The sequence below is a fragment of the Muntiacus reevesi genome, chromosome 18 (genome assembly GCF_963930625.1).
Source record: "Muntiacus reevesi chromosome 18, mMunRee1.1, whole genome shotgun sequence".
Lineage (NCBI taxonomy): Eukaryota > Metazoa > Chordata > Mammalia > Artiodactyla > Cervidae > Muntiacus > Muntiacus reevesi.
Window position 1 is genome coordinate 40,303,181 of NC_089266.1, and position 17,436 is coordinate 40,320,616.

Sequence of the window (17,436 nt, forward strand, 5' to 3'; positions counted from 1 at the left end):
CTAGAAGGGTTTCAATTGACTCTGTCCAGACCTATCAGAAGAAGCACTATCTGTGGAAGCCATAGATAGTGGCTTCCATTATTTATTATTTCTTCAGTAATAAGACTTGAAAGTTGAAATTACTCCTTGATCCATGGGCTACAGAATGAACACTAACACAGGCATGAAAATAACATCAATCTCACTGTACATCTCCATGAGAGCTTCTGGGTGAACAAGGTGCATTGTCAATGTGCAGTCATATTTTGAAAGAAAACTTTTTTCCAAAGGGTAGGTTTCATCAGTGGGCTTAAAATATTCTGTTGTAAACACATGTGCTGTCACCCAGGCTTTGTTGTTCAACTTACGGAGCACTGGCAGAGCAGATCTAGCACAGTCCTTAAGGGCCCTACGATTTCTGAAATGGTCAGTGAGCACTGGCTTCAACTTACAAGTCATCAGCTGCATTAGACCCTAACAAGAGAGTCAATCTGTCCTTTGAAGCTTTCAGACATCAATTTCTCTCTAACTATGAAAGTCCTAGATGACACCCTTCAATAGAAAGCTGTATCATCTATATTGAAAATCTGCTAGTTAATGTCACCACCTTCATTAATTACCTTAGCTGGCTCCGCTAGACAGCTTGCTACAGCGTCTATTAATATGTCCGCACTTGTGGCTTCTCCTTGCTCTTTGACATTATGGGGATGTCTTCTTTCCTTAAACCTCACAAACCAACCTCGACTAGCTTCTGCAGCTTGCCCTCTCAGCTTCACAGAACTGGAGAGAGTTAGTGTTTTGCTCTGGATTAGGCTCTGGCTTAACGGAATGCTGTGGCTGGTTTGATCTGTTCAGACCACTAAAACTTTCTCCGTATCAGCAGTGAGGCTTTTCACTCTCTTATCATTTGTATGTTCACGGGAGCAGCAGTATTTAACTTCCTTCAAGAACTTTTCCTTTGTGTTCAGAACTTGGTTGTTCATCCTAGCTTTTGACCTATCTAGATCTTCAGTATTAATCATTTCCAGCTTTTGATTTAAAGTGACAGACACTTTCACTTGGTCACTGTAGAAGTTATTAATTGGTCTAATTTCAATATTGTTGTGTCTCAGGCACAGGAAGGCCTGAGGAGAGGGAAAGAGAAGGGAGAACGACCTGTGCATGGAGGAGTCAGAAGACACACAACACTGATTAACTCTGCCATCTTACAGGGGTGTAGTTCGTGATGCCACCAAACAACTACAATAGTAACATCGACTAAGGCCATGTGTCACAACTACTGCGTCTCTGTTCGAGAGCTCGGGAGTCACAACTACTGAAGCTCACACGCCCTACAGCCTGTGCTCCACAAGAGAAGCCCCAGCACTGCAGCGAAGAGCAGCCCCAACTTGCCACAACTAGAGAAAGCCCATGCAGCAACGAAGACCCAGCATAGCCAAAGATAAATAAAATTATTTTTTTAAATCATGTTAAACAAAAAAGCAAGTTAAAAAGTAAACCATTATGAATTGTTCAGGAACACAAATATAGATAGTAAAAACATATGGAGATTATAGGGAGGGAGAAAATGGGATGCCATCAGGGGCTTCAAATCAATTGATGATGATTATTTCTTAAAGTGGGAGAGGCACACAGGGATCCATTACATTATTCTATCTTCCTGTTTTAAGTATTTCCGAATATTTTTTTAAATAAGTGGATGGCCTAAAGTGAGGTTCAAAGATAAGATTACATTTATATCTGTTCAAAGAGCAGTATACCAGTTTCTCAAAAAAGAACAAACGTTACATGTACACGCTGCTATATTTAAAATGGATAACCAACAGAGACCTACTGAATAGCACAGAGAACTCTGCTCAATGTTATGTGGCAGCCTAGATGATGGGAGGGGAGTTTGGGGGAGAACGGATATGTGTATATGCATGGTTGAGTCTCTTCACTATTCATCTAAAATCATCACAACACTGTTAATCAGATATACCCCAATACAAAAAAAAAAAAAGAAAAGAACCAAAATTTAAAATAGCTTGGATCATTAACAGTGAGGACATATATACTGCATTAGCTTAATTCTAAAACACCAGAATAGCAGTAGATATACTTTGCATTTGAGTAGTCCCTCAGATCCATTTAGCAATCGGAAAATGTAAGAAACACAATGTGGGCAAAGCAACATTTCCTTATACGGGATAAAAAAGAAATTTATTTCTGACGACTCATTCTTAAGCCTTAGCATGTCCCTCCCGATACCAACACAATATTTGCCTAAGGATTCCAAATAAATGTCAGTCTCTAGAATTAAGAATTTTTATAAATCACTTTAAAAACCACCAAAAATTCACCAATAGACCAAGTTACAGAGTTATATTTTACTCTATTTTTTAAAATGCTTTAAAAATACTATATGAAAAATAAAAATAAAAATACTATGTAACTATAAGGCAAAAGAGAGAGAATCTGGTAGTACCTATACCTGTCGCGTCTTCCATCTCGGGCACTGCTGTGACTGTAGCTTGTACATAGTTTACTGAAGGAAACTAGTTTCAGGTCAAGTTCATTTTCCAGCTGTCGAGCCTGTTTCCTGAGATCTTTAACAAAATTACAAAAGCAAATAATTAGACACAAAAAGTCCATCAGTAGATATAAAAAACACAAAACTTTTCTGAAGAAAACAAACTATGAAGATGATCATATATCTAGAGTACTAAAAGACGTGAACCAAACATTTATCCATGAAAACAGTCACTTATTTAAACTTCAGATGAGGCAAAAAGGGGAGAAATAGTGGGGATGCAAATTTTCGGCTTTATCCTAAAGACAGCTAAACAACAAATGTTGTTCTAACATCTCTGAAATTATTTCTATAGCACTAACTAAAATTTTGTAACTCAGAGGAAAACAGAAGAGAACAAATCACCAAAGGAACTGAATATGGCTTATGACCAGCACTGTATCCATTTATCTGCTAATTTTATAAAAAGGAAACCATCACTGTTTTTGACAGGGATTATCCTATCTCTTGTGTGTGTGCTTTACTAGGCTTATGAAATTTATGAAATTCTTGACAATAGAGTAAGTGATTGTTAAAGAAAAAAAATCACTGACAAAGATTTATAAAACTATCTTTCAATAAGCGAGGCTGAGTTTAACAGCAAATGAACAATATGCTATCGACAAGGTCAACTCTAAGTATGATAGAAATAAGAGCACAAGTTTGAAAAGAACAGAAGAAAAGAGACGTGGAGAGAAACTGGCATCATGTAATAGTTTGGCATCTTAGGTTGAGTGAGAGAAGCCAGTACAGTAACTCTTATCTAGAAATGAGTACTTTCATTCATGATGAAGTAGAGGTCAAAATAAAACTGTTGGAATACAGAACGCATAGTATAAACATCTCATCTTTCAGGAATAAGAATATAAAACATTATTTCAATACACTAACGAGCAACCAGATGTAGGAAGCACCATGCAGGTAATACAGTAAAGTACATTTTCCCAGAGACCAAACCTCAGAACCTCAGCTCAGCCTAAAGTTCTGAAGTTCTGAGAACTGGCTCTGAGATTTATTCACAATCGATTTAACCTATGAATTTCTGCTTTTTGCTTTATAAATCTTTACCTTCAGAGTTTTTCTATGCATTACTAATCATGTATTTAAAGCACCTGGCACAGAGCAGACAGTCAATAAGCCACTACAGACACAGCGAACAAACATGCTGGACAGAGGCAGGTGGGGAGGGTGGGATGAACTGGGAGATTAGGTTTCACATAAATAACACTGCTAAAAAAAAAAAAAAAAAATGTAGGGCTTCTCCCATAGCTCAGTTGGTAAAGAATCTGCCTGCAACGCAGGAGACCTGGGTTTGATTCCTGGGTCGGGAATATCCCCTGGAGAAGGAAATGGCAACCCACTCCAGTATTCTTGCCTGGAGAATCCCATGGACAGAGGAGCCTGGCAGGCTGCAGTCCATGGGATTGCAAGAGTTGGTCACAGACTTAGCCACTAGAGAGAGAGAGAAATGCCTAAAATAGCTGGTGGGAACCTACTGCCTATAGCACAGGGAGCTCAGCGCAGAGCTCTGTGATAAGCTAGATGGGTGGGATGGAGGGGGCAGGAGGGAGTTCAAGAGGGAGGGGATATATGCATATACATAGCTGATGCACTTCACTGTACAATAGCAACTAACACAACTGTAAAGCAAGTATACTCAATAAAAAAATAAGCTGCTATAACTATTATAGCACGATGCTTCAAAAAAGTATAGCCTAATGACTAAATTAAAGATACCAATAACCACTTCTACATAATTTAAAAATATTTTCTAGCTAGCACACACATTTCAAATAAGAGCTTTAATACATTTTAAACTATTAGCACGCTTCTCTGTAATTAGTCATTGTCTTCTCTGGTAATGAAATATCAAGTAAAAGCATACTGAAAGTATGACAGGCAAGTACCCATGAACTTAGAATAAAGTATTCTAGACCAAGAGGCTGATCGTGACAATACTGTTATTTGTGGTGGTCTCCAGAGGCTTCAATGGGGAGCAGGAGGAAATAGGTTAAAAGGGAAAGGGGTTTCGGAGAGTAGTTTCTATTATATTTTGCAGTAGAGCAAAGAGACAATAGACCAAAAAAAAAAAAAAAGGTGAGCCTTCTCTGATCTCTGTTCATCATCATGGTCCAGAAATGAGCTTTACATGAGACCACTTTATCGAATCATATTTTCAGGAATTAAATAACCGTACTTGTCACATGATGGGGTTTTTTTTTTTTTTGATAGAAGAGGTATAGCAGATGCAATCATTACAATTCACATTGATTCTCTCAACTTTCTCTTTTTAACAAAACCGATCTCCGGAGCAGAGAGTAAAGTTATTTCCTCTGCCTTCAAACGCGACTCGCCACCCAATCCTCGAAGTCCCAGCCCGAAGCTGCCAAGGGGACCCTACAGGAGGGAGACATTCCGCTCACACAACTTCCCTCGATGGACCGGACCGACAAGTTCCTCCTTTCTCTTTTCCTACTCAATTGTCCAACAGCGACCTCAACTCTAAGACGCTGACTGCTCCAGTCTTCTGGACTCAACACTCGCTTCCTCTCAGAGTTCACACCCCAAACCCCTCCGTCCAAGTTCCGCTACCGCCTCAGCCCACCTCTCCTCCGGAGAATCAGACCCTCTTCCCGTCGGCCGCGGCTCAGCCTTCTCTGCCCAACACCTGCCCCAGGTCCCACTGCCGATCAGGTCAGCCTCCTCCCCGGACCGTACGGTTTCTACAACTCCCAGGCCCGAGGACTCCCACTAGACCAGCCCTACCCCTCAACTCAGCCGCTCTGGAGGCCAGGCTCTTCCCTCTGCTGCCTCCGCCAAGACCCGTCCTTACTCAGCCCTTCTGCCCCTTGGCAAGACGTACAAGGAGGTCTCCCCTCACCTTCCCAGTAATTGCTCGTTCCTGCCGCCATCTTTGTTGTCCAACGTCAGTGGGGATAGGAGAGTTGAGGCGGGGCGAGCCAGAGAGTCACGTCCACGCCTTCTTCCGCTGGGCGCCAGGGCCGATGGGATACGTGAGCTTCCACAGACACCGCCACCTGGTGGTCGATTTATCATATTACACCTTTTGAGTGGTGGGATGGACAGCTTCAGATTTAGCGCCTGACACCTGAACATCTGTCTTTTTCGTGTCTGTATTCGCTCTCCGCGTCCCAAACCCGCATCATCGCCTTGAGCTGGCTGGGTTTATCCGCTCTTTAGGCGATACCTCCCCTGGAGAAGGACATGGCAACCCACTCCAGTACTCTTGCCTGTAAAATCCCGTGGACGGAGGGGCCTGGTAGGCTACGGTCCTTGGGGTCGAGAAGAGTCCGACAAGACTGAGCAACTTCACTTTCACTTTTCACTTTCATGCATTGGAGAAGGAAATGGCAACCCACTCCAGTGTTCTTGCCTGGAGAATCCCAGGGACAGAGGATCCTGGTGGGCTGCCCTCTATGGGGTCGCACAGAGTCGGACACGACTGGAGCGACTTAGCAGCAGCTGCAGCAGGAGCTATCTCCCAGGCTGAGAAGAAAGTCACCCTCAGACCCAACTGCCTGTTTCCTTCACCTTCTCTCAAGTGTGTTTCTTCAGCCACCTCTTTCTCGGAGCCAGAGGCTCTTTTCTTCCCGAGACCAACCTCTGCATCCTACCTCCGCCTTGTATCATGTTCTGTTTCAAGAACCTCCTTTAGTCATTTGTTAAAAAGTAGTTCAGCTGGAGACAAATTCTGTTAGTTTTTCTTCGTCTGAGATATCTGGCTTTCCCCATTCCTGAAAAATTTCGTTGCCAGATTAGGAATCTGGGGCTGACAATTGCTTTTTTCCCCCCAGCACTTGAAAAATGTGCCAATTCCTTCCAGATTCCACAGTTTCTGATGAGATATTGGCTGTTATTTGAATTTTTTCCACTAAAACTAATATATCTCTTCTCTCTGCTTTAAAAACTTTTTCATTATCTTTAGTTTTCAGAAGGTTGATTATGGTGGGTTTTAGGTATGTTTCTTTGAATTTTTTCAGATCAAAAATTTTCATTTGGTTCCTTATATCTTTTATTTATTTGGTGAGAGGTTTTCTTTGTGGAGATTCTTTTTATCATCTATTCTAAGATTATTTGTAATTGCTCATTGAAATATTTTTATTATATCCTTGTCAGATAATTTCCATGTCTGTGTCATTTTGATGTTGGCATCTGTTGTCTTTTTTAAATTCAAGTTGAAATTTTCTGGGGTCTTTGTATAATAAGTGATTTAAAAAATTGTATTCTGGATATTTTAGGCATCATATTGAATAAGAGTCTGGATCTCATTTAACACTTCTGTTTAAGCAGAGCTCCTTTGACTCTATGCTGATGAGAAAGATAGTAGAACCTTGTTACTACTAGCTGGGAGTGAAAGTTGACACACACACACACACACACACACACACACACACACACACACCCCACCCCCTCCATCTTGGCCTTTGTTGTTAAGCGTCCAGGTGGGAAGGGTGTTGTTAAGCGTCCAGGTGGGAAGGGTGACTTGTTACTGCTCCCCCACTGACACCATGACAGGGGACTTCATTATCACTATGTGGTAGTGACAGTCCTAGCTCCCCATGTGGCCCTCTTTGATACCACCCAGGCAGTGGGAAAGTGTTCTAGGCTGTCTGTTCAGCCTATGCTGGCGGAGGGTAGAGATGGCCTCGGTTTTTTCCGTAGCAATTGGCTGGATTAGTACAATTGTTATCGTAGACTGTTCTGCCCTGGTAGATTGCCCCTTTCCTGGTTCTTTGACAGGAGAAGGCTTTTCTTTACTTTTTTTTGTCTGCGCCCTTTGGCGTTTCTGGGTTGTTAATGTCTCCAGGATCCATTATGGGATACATGAGGCAACATCTATTATGAGATACATGAGGCCAAAAAGAAAACCCAGGGAACTCACGAGTGTGTCATTCCTTGGATGCAGGAGATCACTTAGAGGTTCCTGGGTGGTCTGCCTTTCCTCTACCTGAGTCTCCTTTATTTTATGTATAATGCATGAGTTTTTTGGTTTTTTGCTGTGCTTGGTGGGAGGAATAGAACTACATCTAGTCCATTTTGTCCTTAAGTGAAAGTCTCTAATTTTTAATAGATGTTAATTATCTGCCAAGGGCTTCCCAGGTGGAGCTAGTGGTAAAGAACCTGCCTGCCAATGCAGGAGATGTAAGAGACACGGGTTCAATCCCTGGGTTGGGAAGATCCCCTGGAGGAGGGCATGGCAACCCACTCCAGTATTCTTGCCTGGAGAATCCCATGGACAGAGGAGCCTGGCAGGCTACAGTCCATAGGGTCGCAAAGAGTTGGACACAACTGAGCGACTTAGCACAATTATCTGCTAAAATTCTTCCATCTTATCTTTTACTTTCCTGAGTTTATCCCTTTCCATTCTTTTAAAGTCTGAGTGGTAACTGAAGAATCTGTGACTCCCGTGGCCCTGTTTCTATTTTTTTCCTTGCTCTTTCATCATTTGAGATGGGATAATAAAAGGAACTTTTAATTGGATGTTTTACATTATAGATTAAAATTTGTAGTAATCATAGGAGACTCACAATTTTCTGCTTCTTGTAGGCACTTCATGTAGGGGCAGATCAGTTTACTCCAGTGTGGGGTGGGACTAATACCAAGTGGGATTCTATGTAAAAATTCGCCTGTTTCGGTTACTTGTAATTACTGCTGTTGTGATGTGTAGTCATGCACATGTCCTAATTGAAAGTCTGATGACCAGTGCCCTCTTCCTTGATAGGTGCTGATCTCGCATCACCTGCCGAAAGCTTCTGTGTGGGTTCTCTGTTACCGTGTCTCTTACTCACCACTTACAAATCAACAATTGCCTTAAGGAGAAAACTTCATTACGTTCACCTCTGAACTCCCTTTGCTAGGGTGTTGACCCTTAAGCCCTTGTTACTTTAGTAACTTTCCAAACCTTCAACAGGTTTTATCTTTTTAAAAAATATTTATGTCTGCGCTGAGCCTTCCTCTAGTTGCGGTGAGCAGAGGCCACTCTCTAGCTGTGGTGTGTGGGCTTCTCATTGCGGAGGCTTCTCTTGTAGAGTGGCACAGGCTCTAGGTACTCAGGCTTCAGTAGTTGCAGCACGTGGATTCGGTCATTGTGGCTCACAGGCTCAGTTGCCCTGTGCTTGTGGAATCTTTCCAGAGCAGGGATCGAACCCGTGTCCCCCTGCATTGGCAGGCAGATTCCCCACCACTGAGCCACCAGGGAAGCCCAGTTTTCATTTATCTTGCAGGACTCTAAACTGTCCTCTTTCTTTTTGTTCTCATCGCCCAATTGTCAAAGGGTGCTTCTTCTTTTGTACTTTTTCCCGTGTGTCCAAGATTGACTCCTTATTGTTTGTTGTTCTTGTTCAGTCCCTAAGTTGTGTCTGACTCTTTTCGACCCCTTTAAGTTATACTCACTCCAGAGCCTCTTCTCTATGGTTTGTGCTCCGATCTGATCTGCTTGGACATGTTTTTGTTTTTTGTTTTTTTTCTTTTTTAGGCCATTCAGACTTAAGATGCACTTAGTCTTTCTGGAAGTAGTTTTATCCTACCGTTAGGCCCAGTGCTGGAATTCCTCTTCTGCCTTTTCTCCACAAAGCCTTGTACTGGGCTAGGGTTGAGGCAGGGTGTATGAGAGTGTATGCTGAGATTTGGTTATTTTTCTTATCTTATTGTTAGTTTGGAGTTTTGAAATTCTCTGGCTTCAACTTACACTGAGGTTTCTGTATATTTACTTTTTCCTTCTTGTTTTTTGCATTATTTTCCAGTGAAACACTGGGAGACAGGTAGCTTAGACTGCCACCAATGTTTTCAGTGACCTGGATGTTCATCTCAATGTTTATAACATAAAGCAAAAGGTTCTTGTTCTTTCTGAGACAACTCCAAAAATTCAGGAAAATACTTCAAATATTGGCGGACAAAGAACCATTATTACTGTTCATATTTCTCGAAGCAGTTAAGTAAGGCTGTTCTCACTGAGTAAGCATAAATATACTCTAATTTTACTTAAAACCAAATATGAAGCATTTGGCATAATTTAAAATTTTACTGCCATTCCCAGGTGGCGCTAGTGGTAAAGAGTCTGCCTGCCAACGCAGGAGACTTTAGAGACGCAGGCTCAATCCCTGGGTCAGGAAAATCCCCTGGAGAAGGGCACGGCAATCCACTCCAGTATTCTTGCCAGAAGAATCCCGTGGACAGAAGAGCCTGGTGGGCTGCCCAGTCCATAGATTTGCAGAGTCTGACACGACTGAAGCGACTTAGCACAGCACAAGCCCTGCTGTATACAATCTATGGAACCACGTGACGGAAGTTTTTATTTTTAGTATTCATGTCTAGGGATTTCTTCTAAATTAAAAAGGCCACCTGTAAACCGACCTTTTGTTCATGCTGCTGCTGCTGCTAAGTCGCTTCAGCCGTGTCCGGTTCTGTGCGACCCCATAGACGGCAGCCCACCAGGCTCCCCCGTCCCTGGGATTCTCCAGGCAAGAATAATGGAGTGGGTTGCCATTTCCTTCTCTAAGGCATGAAAGTGAAAAGTGAAAGAGAAGTCGCTCAGTCGTGTCCGACTCTTAACGACCCCATGGACTGCAGCCTACCGGGCTCCTCCGTCCATGGGATTTTCCAGGCAAGAGTACTGGAGTGGGGTGCCATCGCCTTCTCAACTTTTGTTCATATATGTGATTAAAATAACTTTCTTTCAAAGGGATCAGAAAACAGCAAAGGATACTGTTTACCAAGGTCATTCAATTTGTGAGTCACATACAATGTTGGGCCCTTTGCTAATATCATTTTGCTTCATTCCCACTGCAGTTCTATCAGGTATTATTCCTTAATCAGTAGAGAAACCGAGACTCAAGAGAACCTTAAGAAGCTTGTACAAAACAAAGTCACAGAGGAAGCAAGTGGCAGAGCCAAGAGTCAGTGGGAGACTGATTCAGCTCTGAAGTCCATGCTCAACTCTGGGCTGTACCCCTTCCATAGCAGATCTTCTTCTTAGAGGAACCAGTCACAACAGAAGTACAGCTTATTTTCATTTCTATTTCTCTGGCCTGGAGTATGAATTCCTGCAGAGCCCATGTTTTTTTTAATATAATTTTGGTTTTTCAATTCCTGTTAAAGCAACAGTATCAACAAATCATTGCTAAATGAAAAGGGGCTTTTAAGTTCATTACCACTGTGTCTAAAAGTGCCAGGACACATTACTCTAACTCTGCTTATCTATAAAAAGAACCAAATTTAAAACAAGCTTGAGATGGATACATAAACCTTTCCATGGCCAGTTTTATTATGTTCATTGTGGAATGACTAGACTCACACATCAATCTAGCTGACCTGTGGCTATTATGTAATTATTCCAGAAACATAGTTTTATGTTAAGCCAATTCATGAAGACAGAAACACTCTGCAGCTAACAACCTGTATTCCTTGTCTGGTACTATTTTTCCCCTCGAATAGGTAGAAACACTAAATCCGTAACTTTTGAATTGAGACAATAACCTTTTCTGGTCTACTGCTTTTGAAAAAAGATTATGAGACAAAACACAAAGAAAGACAGACATCATAAAATAACCTTTATACAGGATTAGTAGATCTGTTTACATATAAAAAACAGAAAGGACCTCATTACAGTTAGATTTCACATAAATTACACAGATTGACTTTTTTAAACTACTATTCATCTTCATTTAAAGTCCCTTTTAAAAATTTCGTTTTGAAGGCACAGTGCATGATAATAAACCAAAGACTGAAGCACTTGAGATGAAGGAGTCTTGGGCACCTTATGTAAATAGCTATAGATTGTTCTGGAACTGGGGAATGTCACTCTGAAAAAGTGGAGAGGTGAAAAGTTGATTTTTAATCTGAGAGTAGAAAAATACCACTATGTCATACCTCCAGAAAATCTGCAGCATGGCCAGCAGAGAATGTAGCTTGTACACTCATGTTATGCCATTTGTAGAAGCCAGAGTCATACACATTTATAGAGTTTATATCCAACTGCCTCAAAATGGTAGCCTGTTTTCAAATTTCACAATAGATTCTGCCAAATCAAAATCAACTAGGATAATATTCTGAAAGTCAAGTGAAATATTCATGAATTATTGCTAAAAACAGGAGAATTGGGTATTGGGAAATATTTCTTGCTGAACTGGAAATCCAAGTTTAGCTGACATTAATCACACCCCCCAAATCTGCTTTAATTACAACAAATCAGAAATCCAAATACTTATCAAAAATTTGCTAGCTAGAAAATCACTGAACATCAACCGTAGTGGAATTTTTGTAGTAACATCAAAGTTGCTACTGTTAAAAATTATTCTGCTGGAGAACCATCACGTAGGGCACTATGATGGCATTTGCAGCCAAGAAGCTTTTAATACAGCAAGGACAAAACCTGGCACAAGTGCATTTCTGGCCAAAGGAAAATAAAATGATTTACTGCTGAGAATAAATGGAAATAGAAGAACAGGTCATGGTTATCCTGAGTAACCTGGTGTTAGCTCAGAAACACAATAAGCTCAGTCATCAGCACTACCTTTTATTTATTTGCCAACTGATAGTTAGTTTTACGTTCAATACTCATTATTAATTCAGCAAATCTCATTCAGGTGAAACTTACCAAAGGTTAACCAGTCAATCACACTGGGCCAAATATACATTCTGTTTCCTTTCTGGAGGATGACAAAGTCCCAAAGCACATTCCCTCCAAAGAGAATTGTAAGCATTCCTTAACTGGATGGGGTCCCAACCACTACTCAAATGTTCAGCAAAATACATCAAAACTAAAGGGCCTTGCCCTCTGAAATTAACTTGAATTCTTCTTATTGAACTGTATAATCAGTACAAGTGCATTTACACAGGCAGACACTTTGAACATGACCTACTCAATCACTTTGCTTTTATTAAGGAGTTGCGAGGGAAGAAGGCTTACACACTGATCACCAGGACAGAAAATAAAAAAACGCCTTGTGAGTTAAAAAAAGGCACAACTCAGGTTTTGGGCAAATTTCTTAATACTGTGATACTTACTTGCCTCCATGACTCCAGGGAAATGGAAAGTCTCTAGGAGAAATACTGAAGAAATGCATTCCCCATGCCATATGGCTTCAATGCCTTAAGCAGTTAATGTGGTCTAATATTACATTAGGTCCACAAATAAAAGACCAAGCAGGGCAGAGAACACAGTCTTAGTAGTCATGATCCTGTACATTCATGGTAACAGGTAACAGGCTGAGAAGGCCTTGTTTTCCAGAGCAATGCATCATTTAGAAATTCATTAGAGATTCAAGATTTATAGCAGAATTTGGTTTTCCTTTCAGGAAACATTAATTAAAAGAACTATTTGTATGTTCATCTCTAAAAATATTTTATACATGCTGAAAAGGCATGGACTCCAGTCACTGTGATGTACAGTGAAAGATATGTTTCATTCAAGAGAGAAATGAATTTAAAAGGCACCCTCTAGTGAAGACCAATGTTAATAAAGTTGAAGGTTGTCTCATCAACTTTGTTTCACTTCTAACTGCAATTGTCCCAAGTGGAGCCAGCCACTCCCACTCACAGGCCCTTTGTGGGTTTTCTGACTTTGCACTCTTAAAAATAAAGCTGAAAAGAGCAATGCGACCACATCATCCCCTTAAGGAAAATGTAAAGTATTATCAGAAGAAACTAAATCATGTATATTTCATTAAGTTTCAGAATCTCATGACCTCTGTTCTGTGCATGTGGTGAGCTGAGAGTAGGGTGGTAGGGGCTCAAAACTGAGAGTTGTGTTGAAAACAGAATTAATACCAGAAGAGCTTAACCCTGAACCACACAAACTAGACTATAGCTACTCAGTAATAAATGTCATGACTCCATCATTCCTGCTAAACCAGATCTCTTTGCGTAAAGCTACTTTGGGTACATTTCTCAGGAAACTGGGTTGAATGACCTAGGTGGGTGGTAAACCACTCCATGTGAAAGCTTTGGGATGACTGATACATGAATGGATACAGAATTCAACTTGAAAAGATGAGGGCAAGTTTTTTGATCCCCTGATTTAGTACAAGTTCAGCAGCAACTTGGCCGTTAAAACATTCCAAGGCATTAAACTGTTAGATCATTGGTAAGACTCATACTCACAAAAAAGCAGAATTTCCATTGAATAGCATAGTACAGTAAAATGCAAATCTTTTAGGCGTTTGCAATAACTTCAGTGGCACTGAAGATGATACTTTCTCACTATGGTGTTTATATTTTTTGTTTGTTTTTTTTTAATAGAGGGAGCCATATTTAAGTGCTTTCAACTGAACTTTCAACAAAATTGGTTCATCAAGAAGAGACTGCCAAATGAAACATTAGGACAAAGAACCCAATCACTTGCAGAGGCCTTTATGAATAAGGCTGGCCAAGCTATTTCAGTAACAGGATGCTATGAGAGGGTGCCGGCCTGGGCTGGACATGAAGTGTAGATATTTTGTGTTCAAATGTAGGTTAAGAATGTGCAAGGAGGTTTCTTCCATACTTCCAGGTATTTTCAGTAGAATTCAGATCTTGTCGATTGCCAGGTCATCTGAAAACCCTAAGTGTACAACATAGAAAAAAGGTTCGAATTTAGGAAGTATTAGAGAATTAGGCATTCCTAGAATAAACTAGTGCTTCACAGATAAAAGCAACAGCACCTGTGGGTTTTTACCGCATTAAAAGATAGGCAACATGAGTTTTAGCTTTTGCTAGATCTCCTTCTTGGCTCTACTCAAGTGGACATTGAGATCTTTTTACAACAGAGTCAATGAGTGATCCCTCAAAATGGGGATGTTTAGAACTTTGCTAAACCTTAAAAAGAGGTAGAGAAATCCTCTGTGCTTAGAGCACAGCCCACCACTTCTGATCTAGCCTTGGAACAGGTAGAAAGCCCAATACAGAAGCCCATTTATTCATTTCCTAATGCTCTATATAAGTTTCAAAATAAATTCAGCCTCCATTAAACCTGAATAATAAGAGAAACTCCAGCTATTCAATAACTAGAGAGAAGTACTCCTCAATAGGTTAAAAAAAAATGTGAGTTTTTAAAGCTTTATGTCAGATTCTGACTGCTGTCCCTGCCTTAATGTTTCTGGGATTCTTTTGGCCATTTAAAATAAAGAGAAAAAGCTAAAGCCACTAGTAAACCACCTGATGTGCAAAAGACAACATCCACTAGTTGGCTTTGTGCAGTTGCAACATAAGCTCCAAACAGCTCATCTTAAATTATAAAAGAAAAACGAAGTGGCTGTTCCATCTCTGCTGCATAAATAGAAAGCAGATTTTTTTTTTTAAAGATAAGAGTACTTTAAGGAGGGGAAGTTCAAAACTGCAGCCAAATTCACAGAGAATACAAATTTAGCAAGTTAACTTCCCAAAGCTCTTTGAAGAAACAAGATAGTCTCTCTCCTTGATGCAGTGTCTCCCAAAAAGAACTGTAACTTTGCTTGGTACTTATGCTGGGAGAGATGCAAGGCGTGTGTTTCAATGTTTGCTGGAATATAACGTTTCCTCCTCAGTGTCTGTTTCGTCCTGGAACTCATGGCTTAAGAGAGACTTCTTGGAGCCAGTTGACATCATGCGAATTTCATCTTCATACTCATCGTGATGCTGCCTGAGCCGATGAAAGCCATCCTTGTGTCTGTTAGACTTGATTGAGCAGATGCACCAGATAATGCAAGCTGTTAAGATCAATGCCGACATGGTGGCACCTGTCAAACAGAACCATCACATGAGTGGAGCTCTAGCTGAAAGATGCAAATAAGCAGCTGCTTACAATAGCATTTTTTAGCATATTCCCTTATTTATTTATCTCATGAACTTAAAAACAACCTTTTATTATTATAGAAGTAGTAACATGTATTATGCGCAAAATTAGAAAAATATAGGTAAGCAAAATACTAAAAACCCAAACCCCAAACTCTACTTCCTCACATTCCCATTATCCTGAGATCATTTTTAGCAACCCTAGTGCATATTTTTTCTGGATTTTCCTTCATGCCTGTGTATATGTTTACAAATATATTTTTTTCTTTTACCACAATGCAGAACTATGGCTAATACTGTGCAACCCGCTTTTTAAAATCAATCAATGACTTCTACTTTTCCTTTCCAGTAAATTTTCATCTCATTCCAAATCCCTCATTTATGTAAAATATTTTTACATAAGGTTATCAGAATAAGAGTCTAAGGAACATAAGATACAACTAACAAAATCATAATAAAAATTAAGTGCACAACACCAAATGGATGGCAGAGTCAGATTTAAACTGAATCCCAGCTTCTGTCTTTCTAAGCACTTTGTGATTCATGCTTTATCTGGTTCAAGTTAAGAACTAGTCTACTGTAAACACCACACAACAGGCCCCATGATTTGCCCATGTTTCCAAAATACCACTCTCTCTCTCAACCAAGGATTTCTCCCCAACACCCCCTGTAATAAAACTTGGTTATTTTCAAACAGGTTCAAGCTCTCCTTAGAAATAAACCAAGGTTTTTGTGTCCAAAGATACAATACAGCAGAGTATTTATTGTTTTACCACATTTTTTCCTTCTCAAACTTTCAGTAATTCAAGCAATGGCACATTAATCCTGGAGGAAACAAATATGCCCTCCTTCCAGGATCATGGGAAAAATAGAACTAATATAAGTCAAAGTCCAAAGGACTTAAGATCTTAGCAAGTCATTCATTCAACCAAGAGTGAAGTGGCTCTTCCTTAAGACCCACTACATGCCACCCATGGTTCTAGGCACTGGGGAGGCAGATAAAAGCCCTTTCCTGTCAGAGCTCATGTTTTAGTGGGGGAGATCAAATACAGACAAATAAATGACTAAATATATAATGTAATGGCAGCTAGTGAGAAGTACTTTAACCCAAACATGTGAGGCAGGGACAGTGATAGGGGTATTATTTTAGCTAGGGTAATCAGGGTGGAAGGCCTCTCTGTGGAGATGACATTTGAGTACAGACCAGAAAATGGGAAGAGGCAAGCTGTGAGAACATATGGGAAAATATTCCAGGAAAGTATTCTAGGAAAATCACGTTTAGGTAGGAGACAGTAGAGGAGAAGGTTCAGATGATTGTGGAGCTGATCCACTCTCAACCTGAAATGTCAGGATGAGTTTTTAACTTCGACTACTGAAAATTTACCTGATACAGTTACCACAAGCTCCCTTGGCAACCCAAAGATCCGGTTATCTGTGTCAAAGACTATTACCACAGAACTTGCAGCATCATGACGCACAAAAACCTAGGAAGACAAAGTGCAAGAATGAGGAAAATGTTTACTTAAGGTATACTGTATCCACTCTATGTTCCTAGGGCCTTTACAGCAAAGGAGATGGTTGGTTGTCATCTAAAGTATACAAAATGCTACAAAAATTTCCCTTTTGTTGCTAAAGGATAGAAAGATAACTATCATAATCAGGAGATAGCCCACTTTTCTTTGTTGCCTACAAGTTTCCTAACAAGAGTTTAATGTTAACCAGAAGTTAAACAGAAGTTTAATCCCTGGTAGCTCAGCTGGTAAAGAATCTGCCTGCAATGCAGAAGACCCCGGTTCAACTTCTAGGTTGGAAAGATCCCCTGGAGAAGGGATATGCTACCGACTCCAGTATTCTTGGGCTTCCCTGGTGGCTCAGCTAGTAAACAATCTGCCTGCAATGTAGGAGACCTGGGTTTGATCCCTGGGTTGGGAAGATCCCCTGGAGAAGGAAATGGCAACCCACTCCAGTATTTCTGCCTTGAGAATTCCATGGACAGAGCAGCCTGGTGGGCCATAGTCCACGGGGTCACAAAGAGTTGGACATGACTAGGCAACTAACATATATATCTAACATATATATATATTCCTGTTTCTAGTAGTATTATTAATAACAAGAATTTACGTTATACCACTCAAGTT

The 17,436-nt window shown here is 40.5% G+C and overlaps 2 protein-coding genes across 4 annotated transcripts in view; both read right to left on the minus strand.

Moving 5' to 3' along the window:
* GOSR1 (golgi SNAP receptor complex member 1) overlaps positions 1-5,493 on the minus strand; it is a 45,261-nt gene extending 39,768 nt beyond the window's left edge. For 2 of the 3 annotated variants that reach the window (XM_065908820.1, XM_065908823.1), the window contains exons 1-2: positions 5,412-5,493; positions 2,447-2,567 (exon numbers count right to left, since the gene is read on the minus strand). In XM_065908820.1, the coding sequence (XP_065764892.1) occupies positions 2,447-2,567; positions 5,412-5,442 (152 nt within the window). In that variant the 5' untranslated portion in view covers positions 5,443-5,493. The remainder of the gene's footprint in view (positions 1-2,446; positions 2,568-5,411) is intronic. The other variant, XM_065908821.1, reaches the window with a different exon arrangement.
* Positions 5,494-11,087: 5,594 nt separating this feature from the next.
* CPD (carboxypeptidase D) overlaps positions 11,088-17,436 on the minus strand; it is a 66,065-nt gene continuing 59,716 nt past the window's right edge. Inside the window, exons 20-21 of the mRNA XM_065911097.1 lie at positions 16,683-16,782; positions 11,088-15,243 (exon numbers count right to left, since the gene is read on the minus strand). Coding sequence (XP_065767169.1) covers positions 15,017-15,243; positions 16,683-16,782 — 327 coding nt within the window. The 3' untranslated portion in view covers positions 11,088-15,016. The remainder of the gene's footprint in view (positions 15,244-16,682; positions 16,783-17,436) is intronic.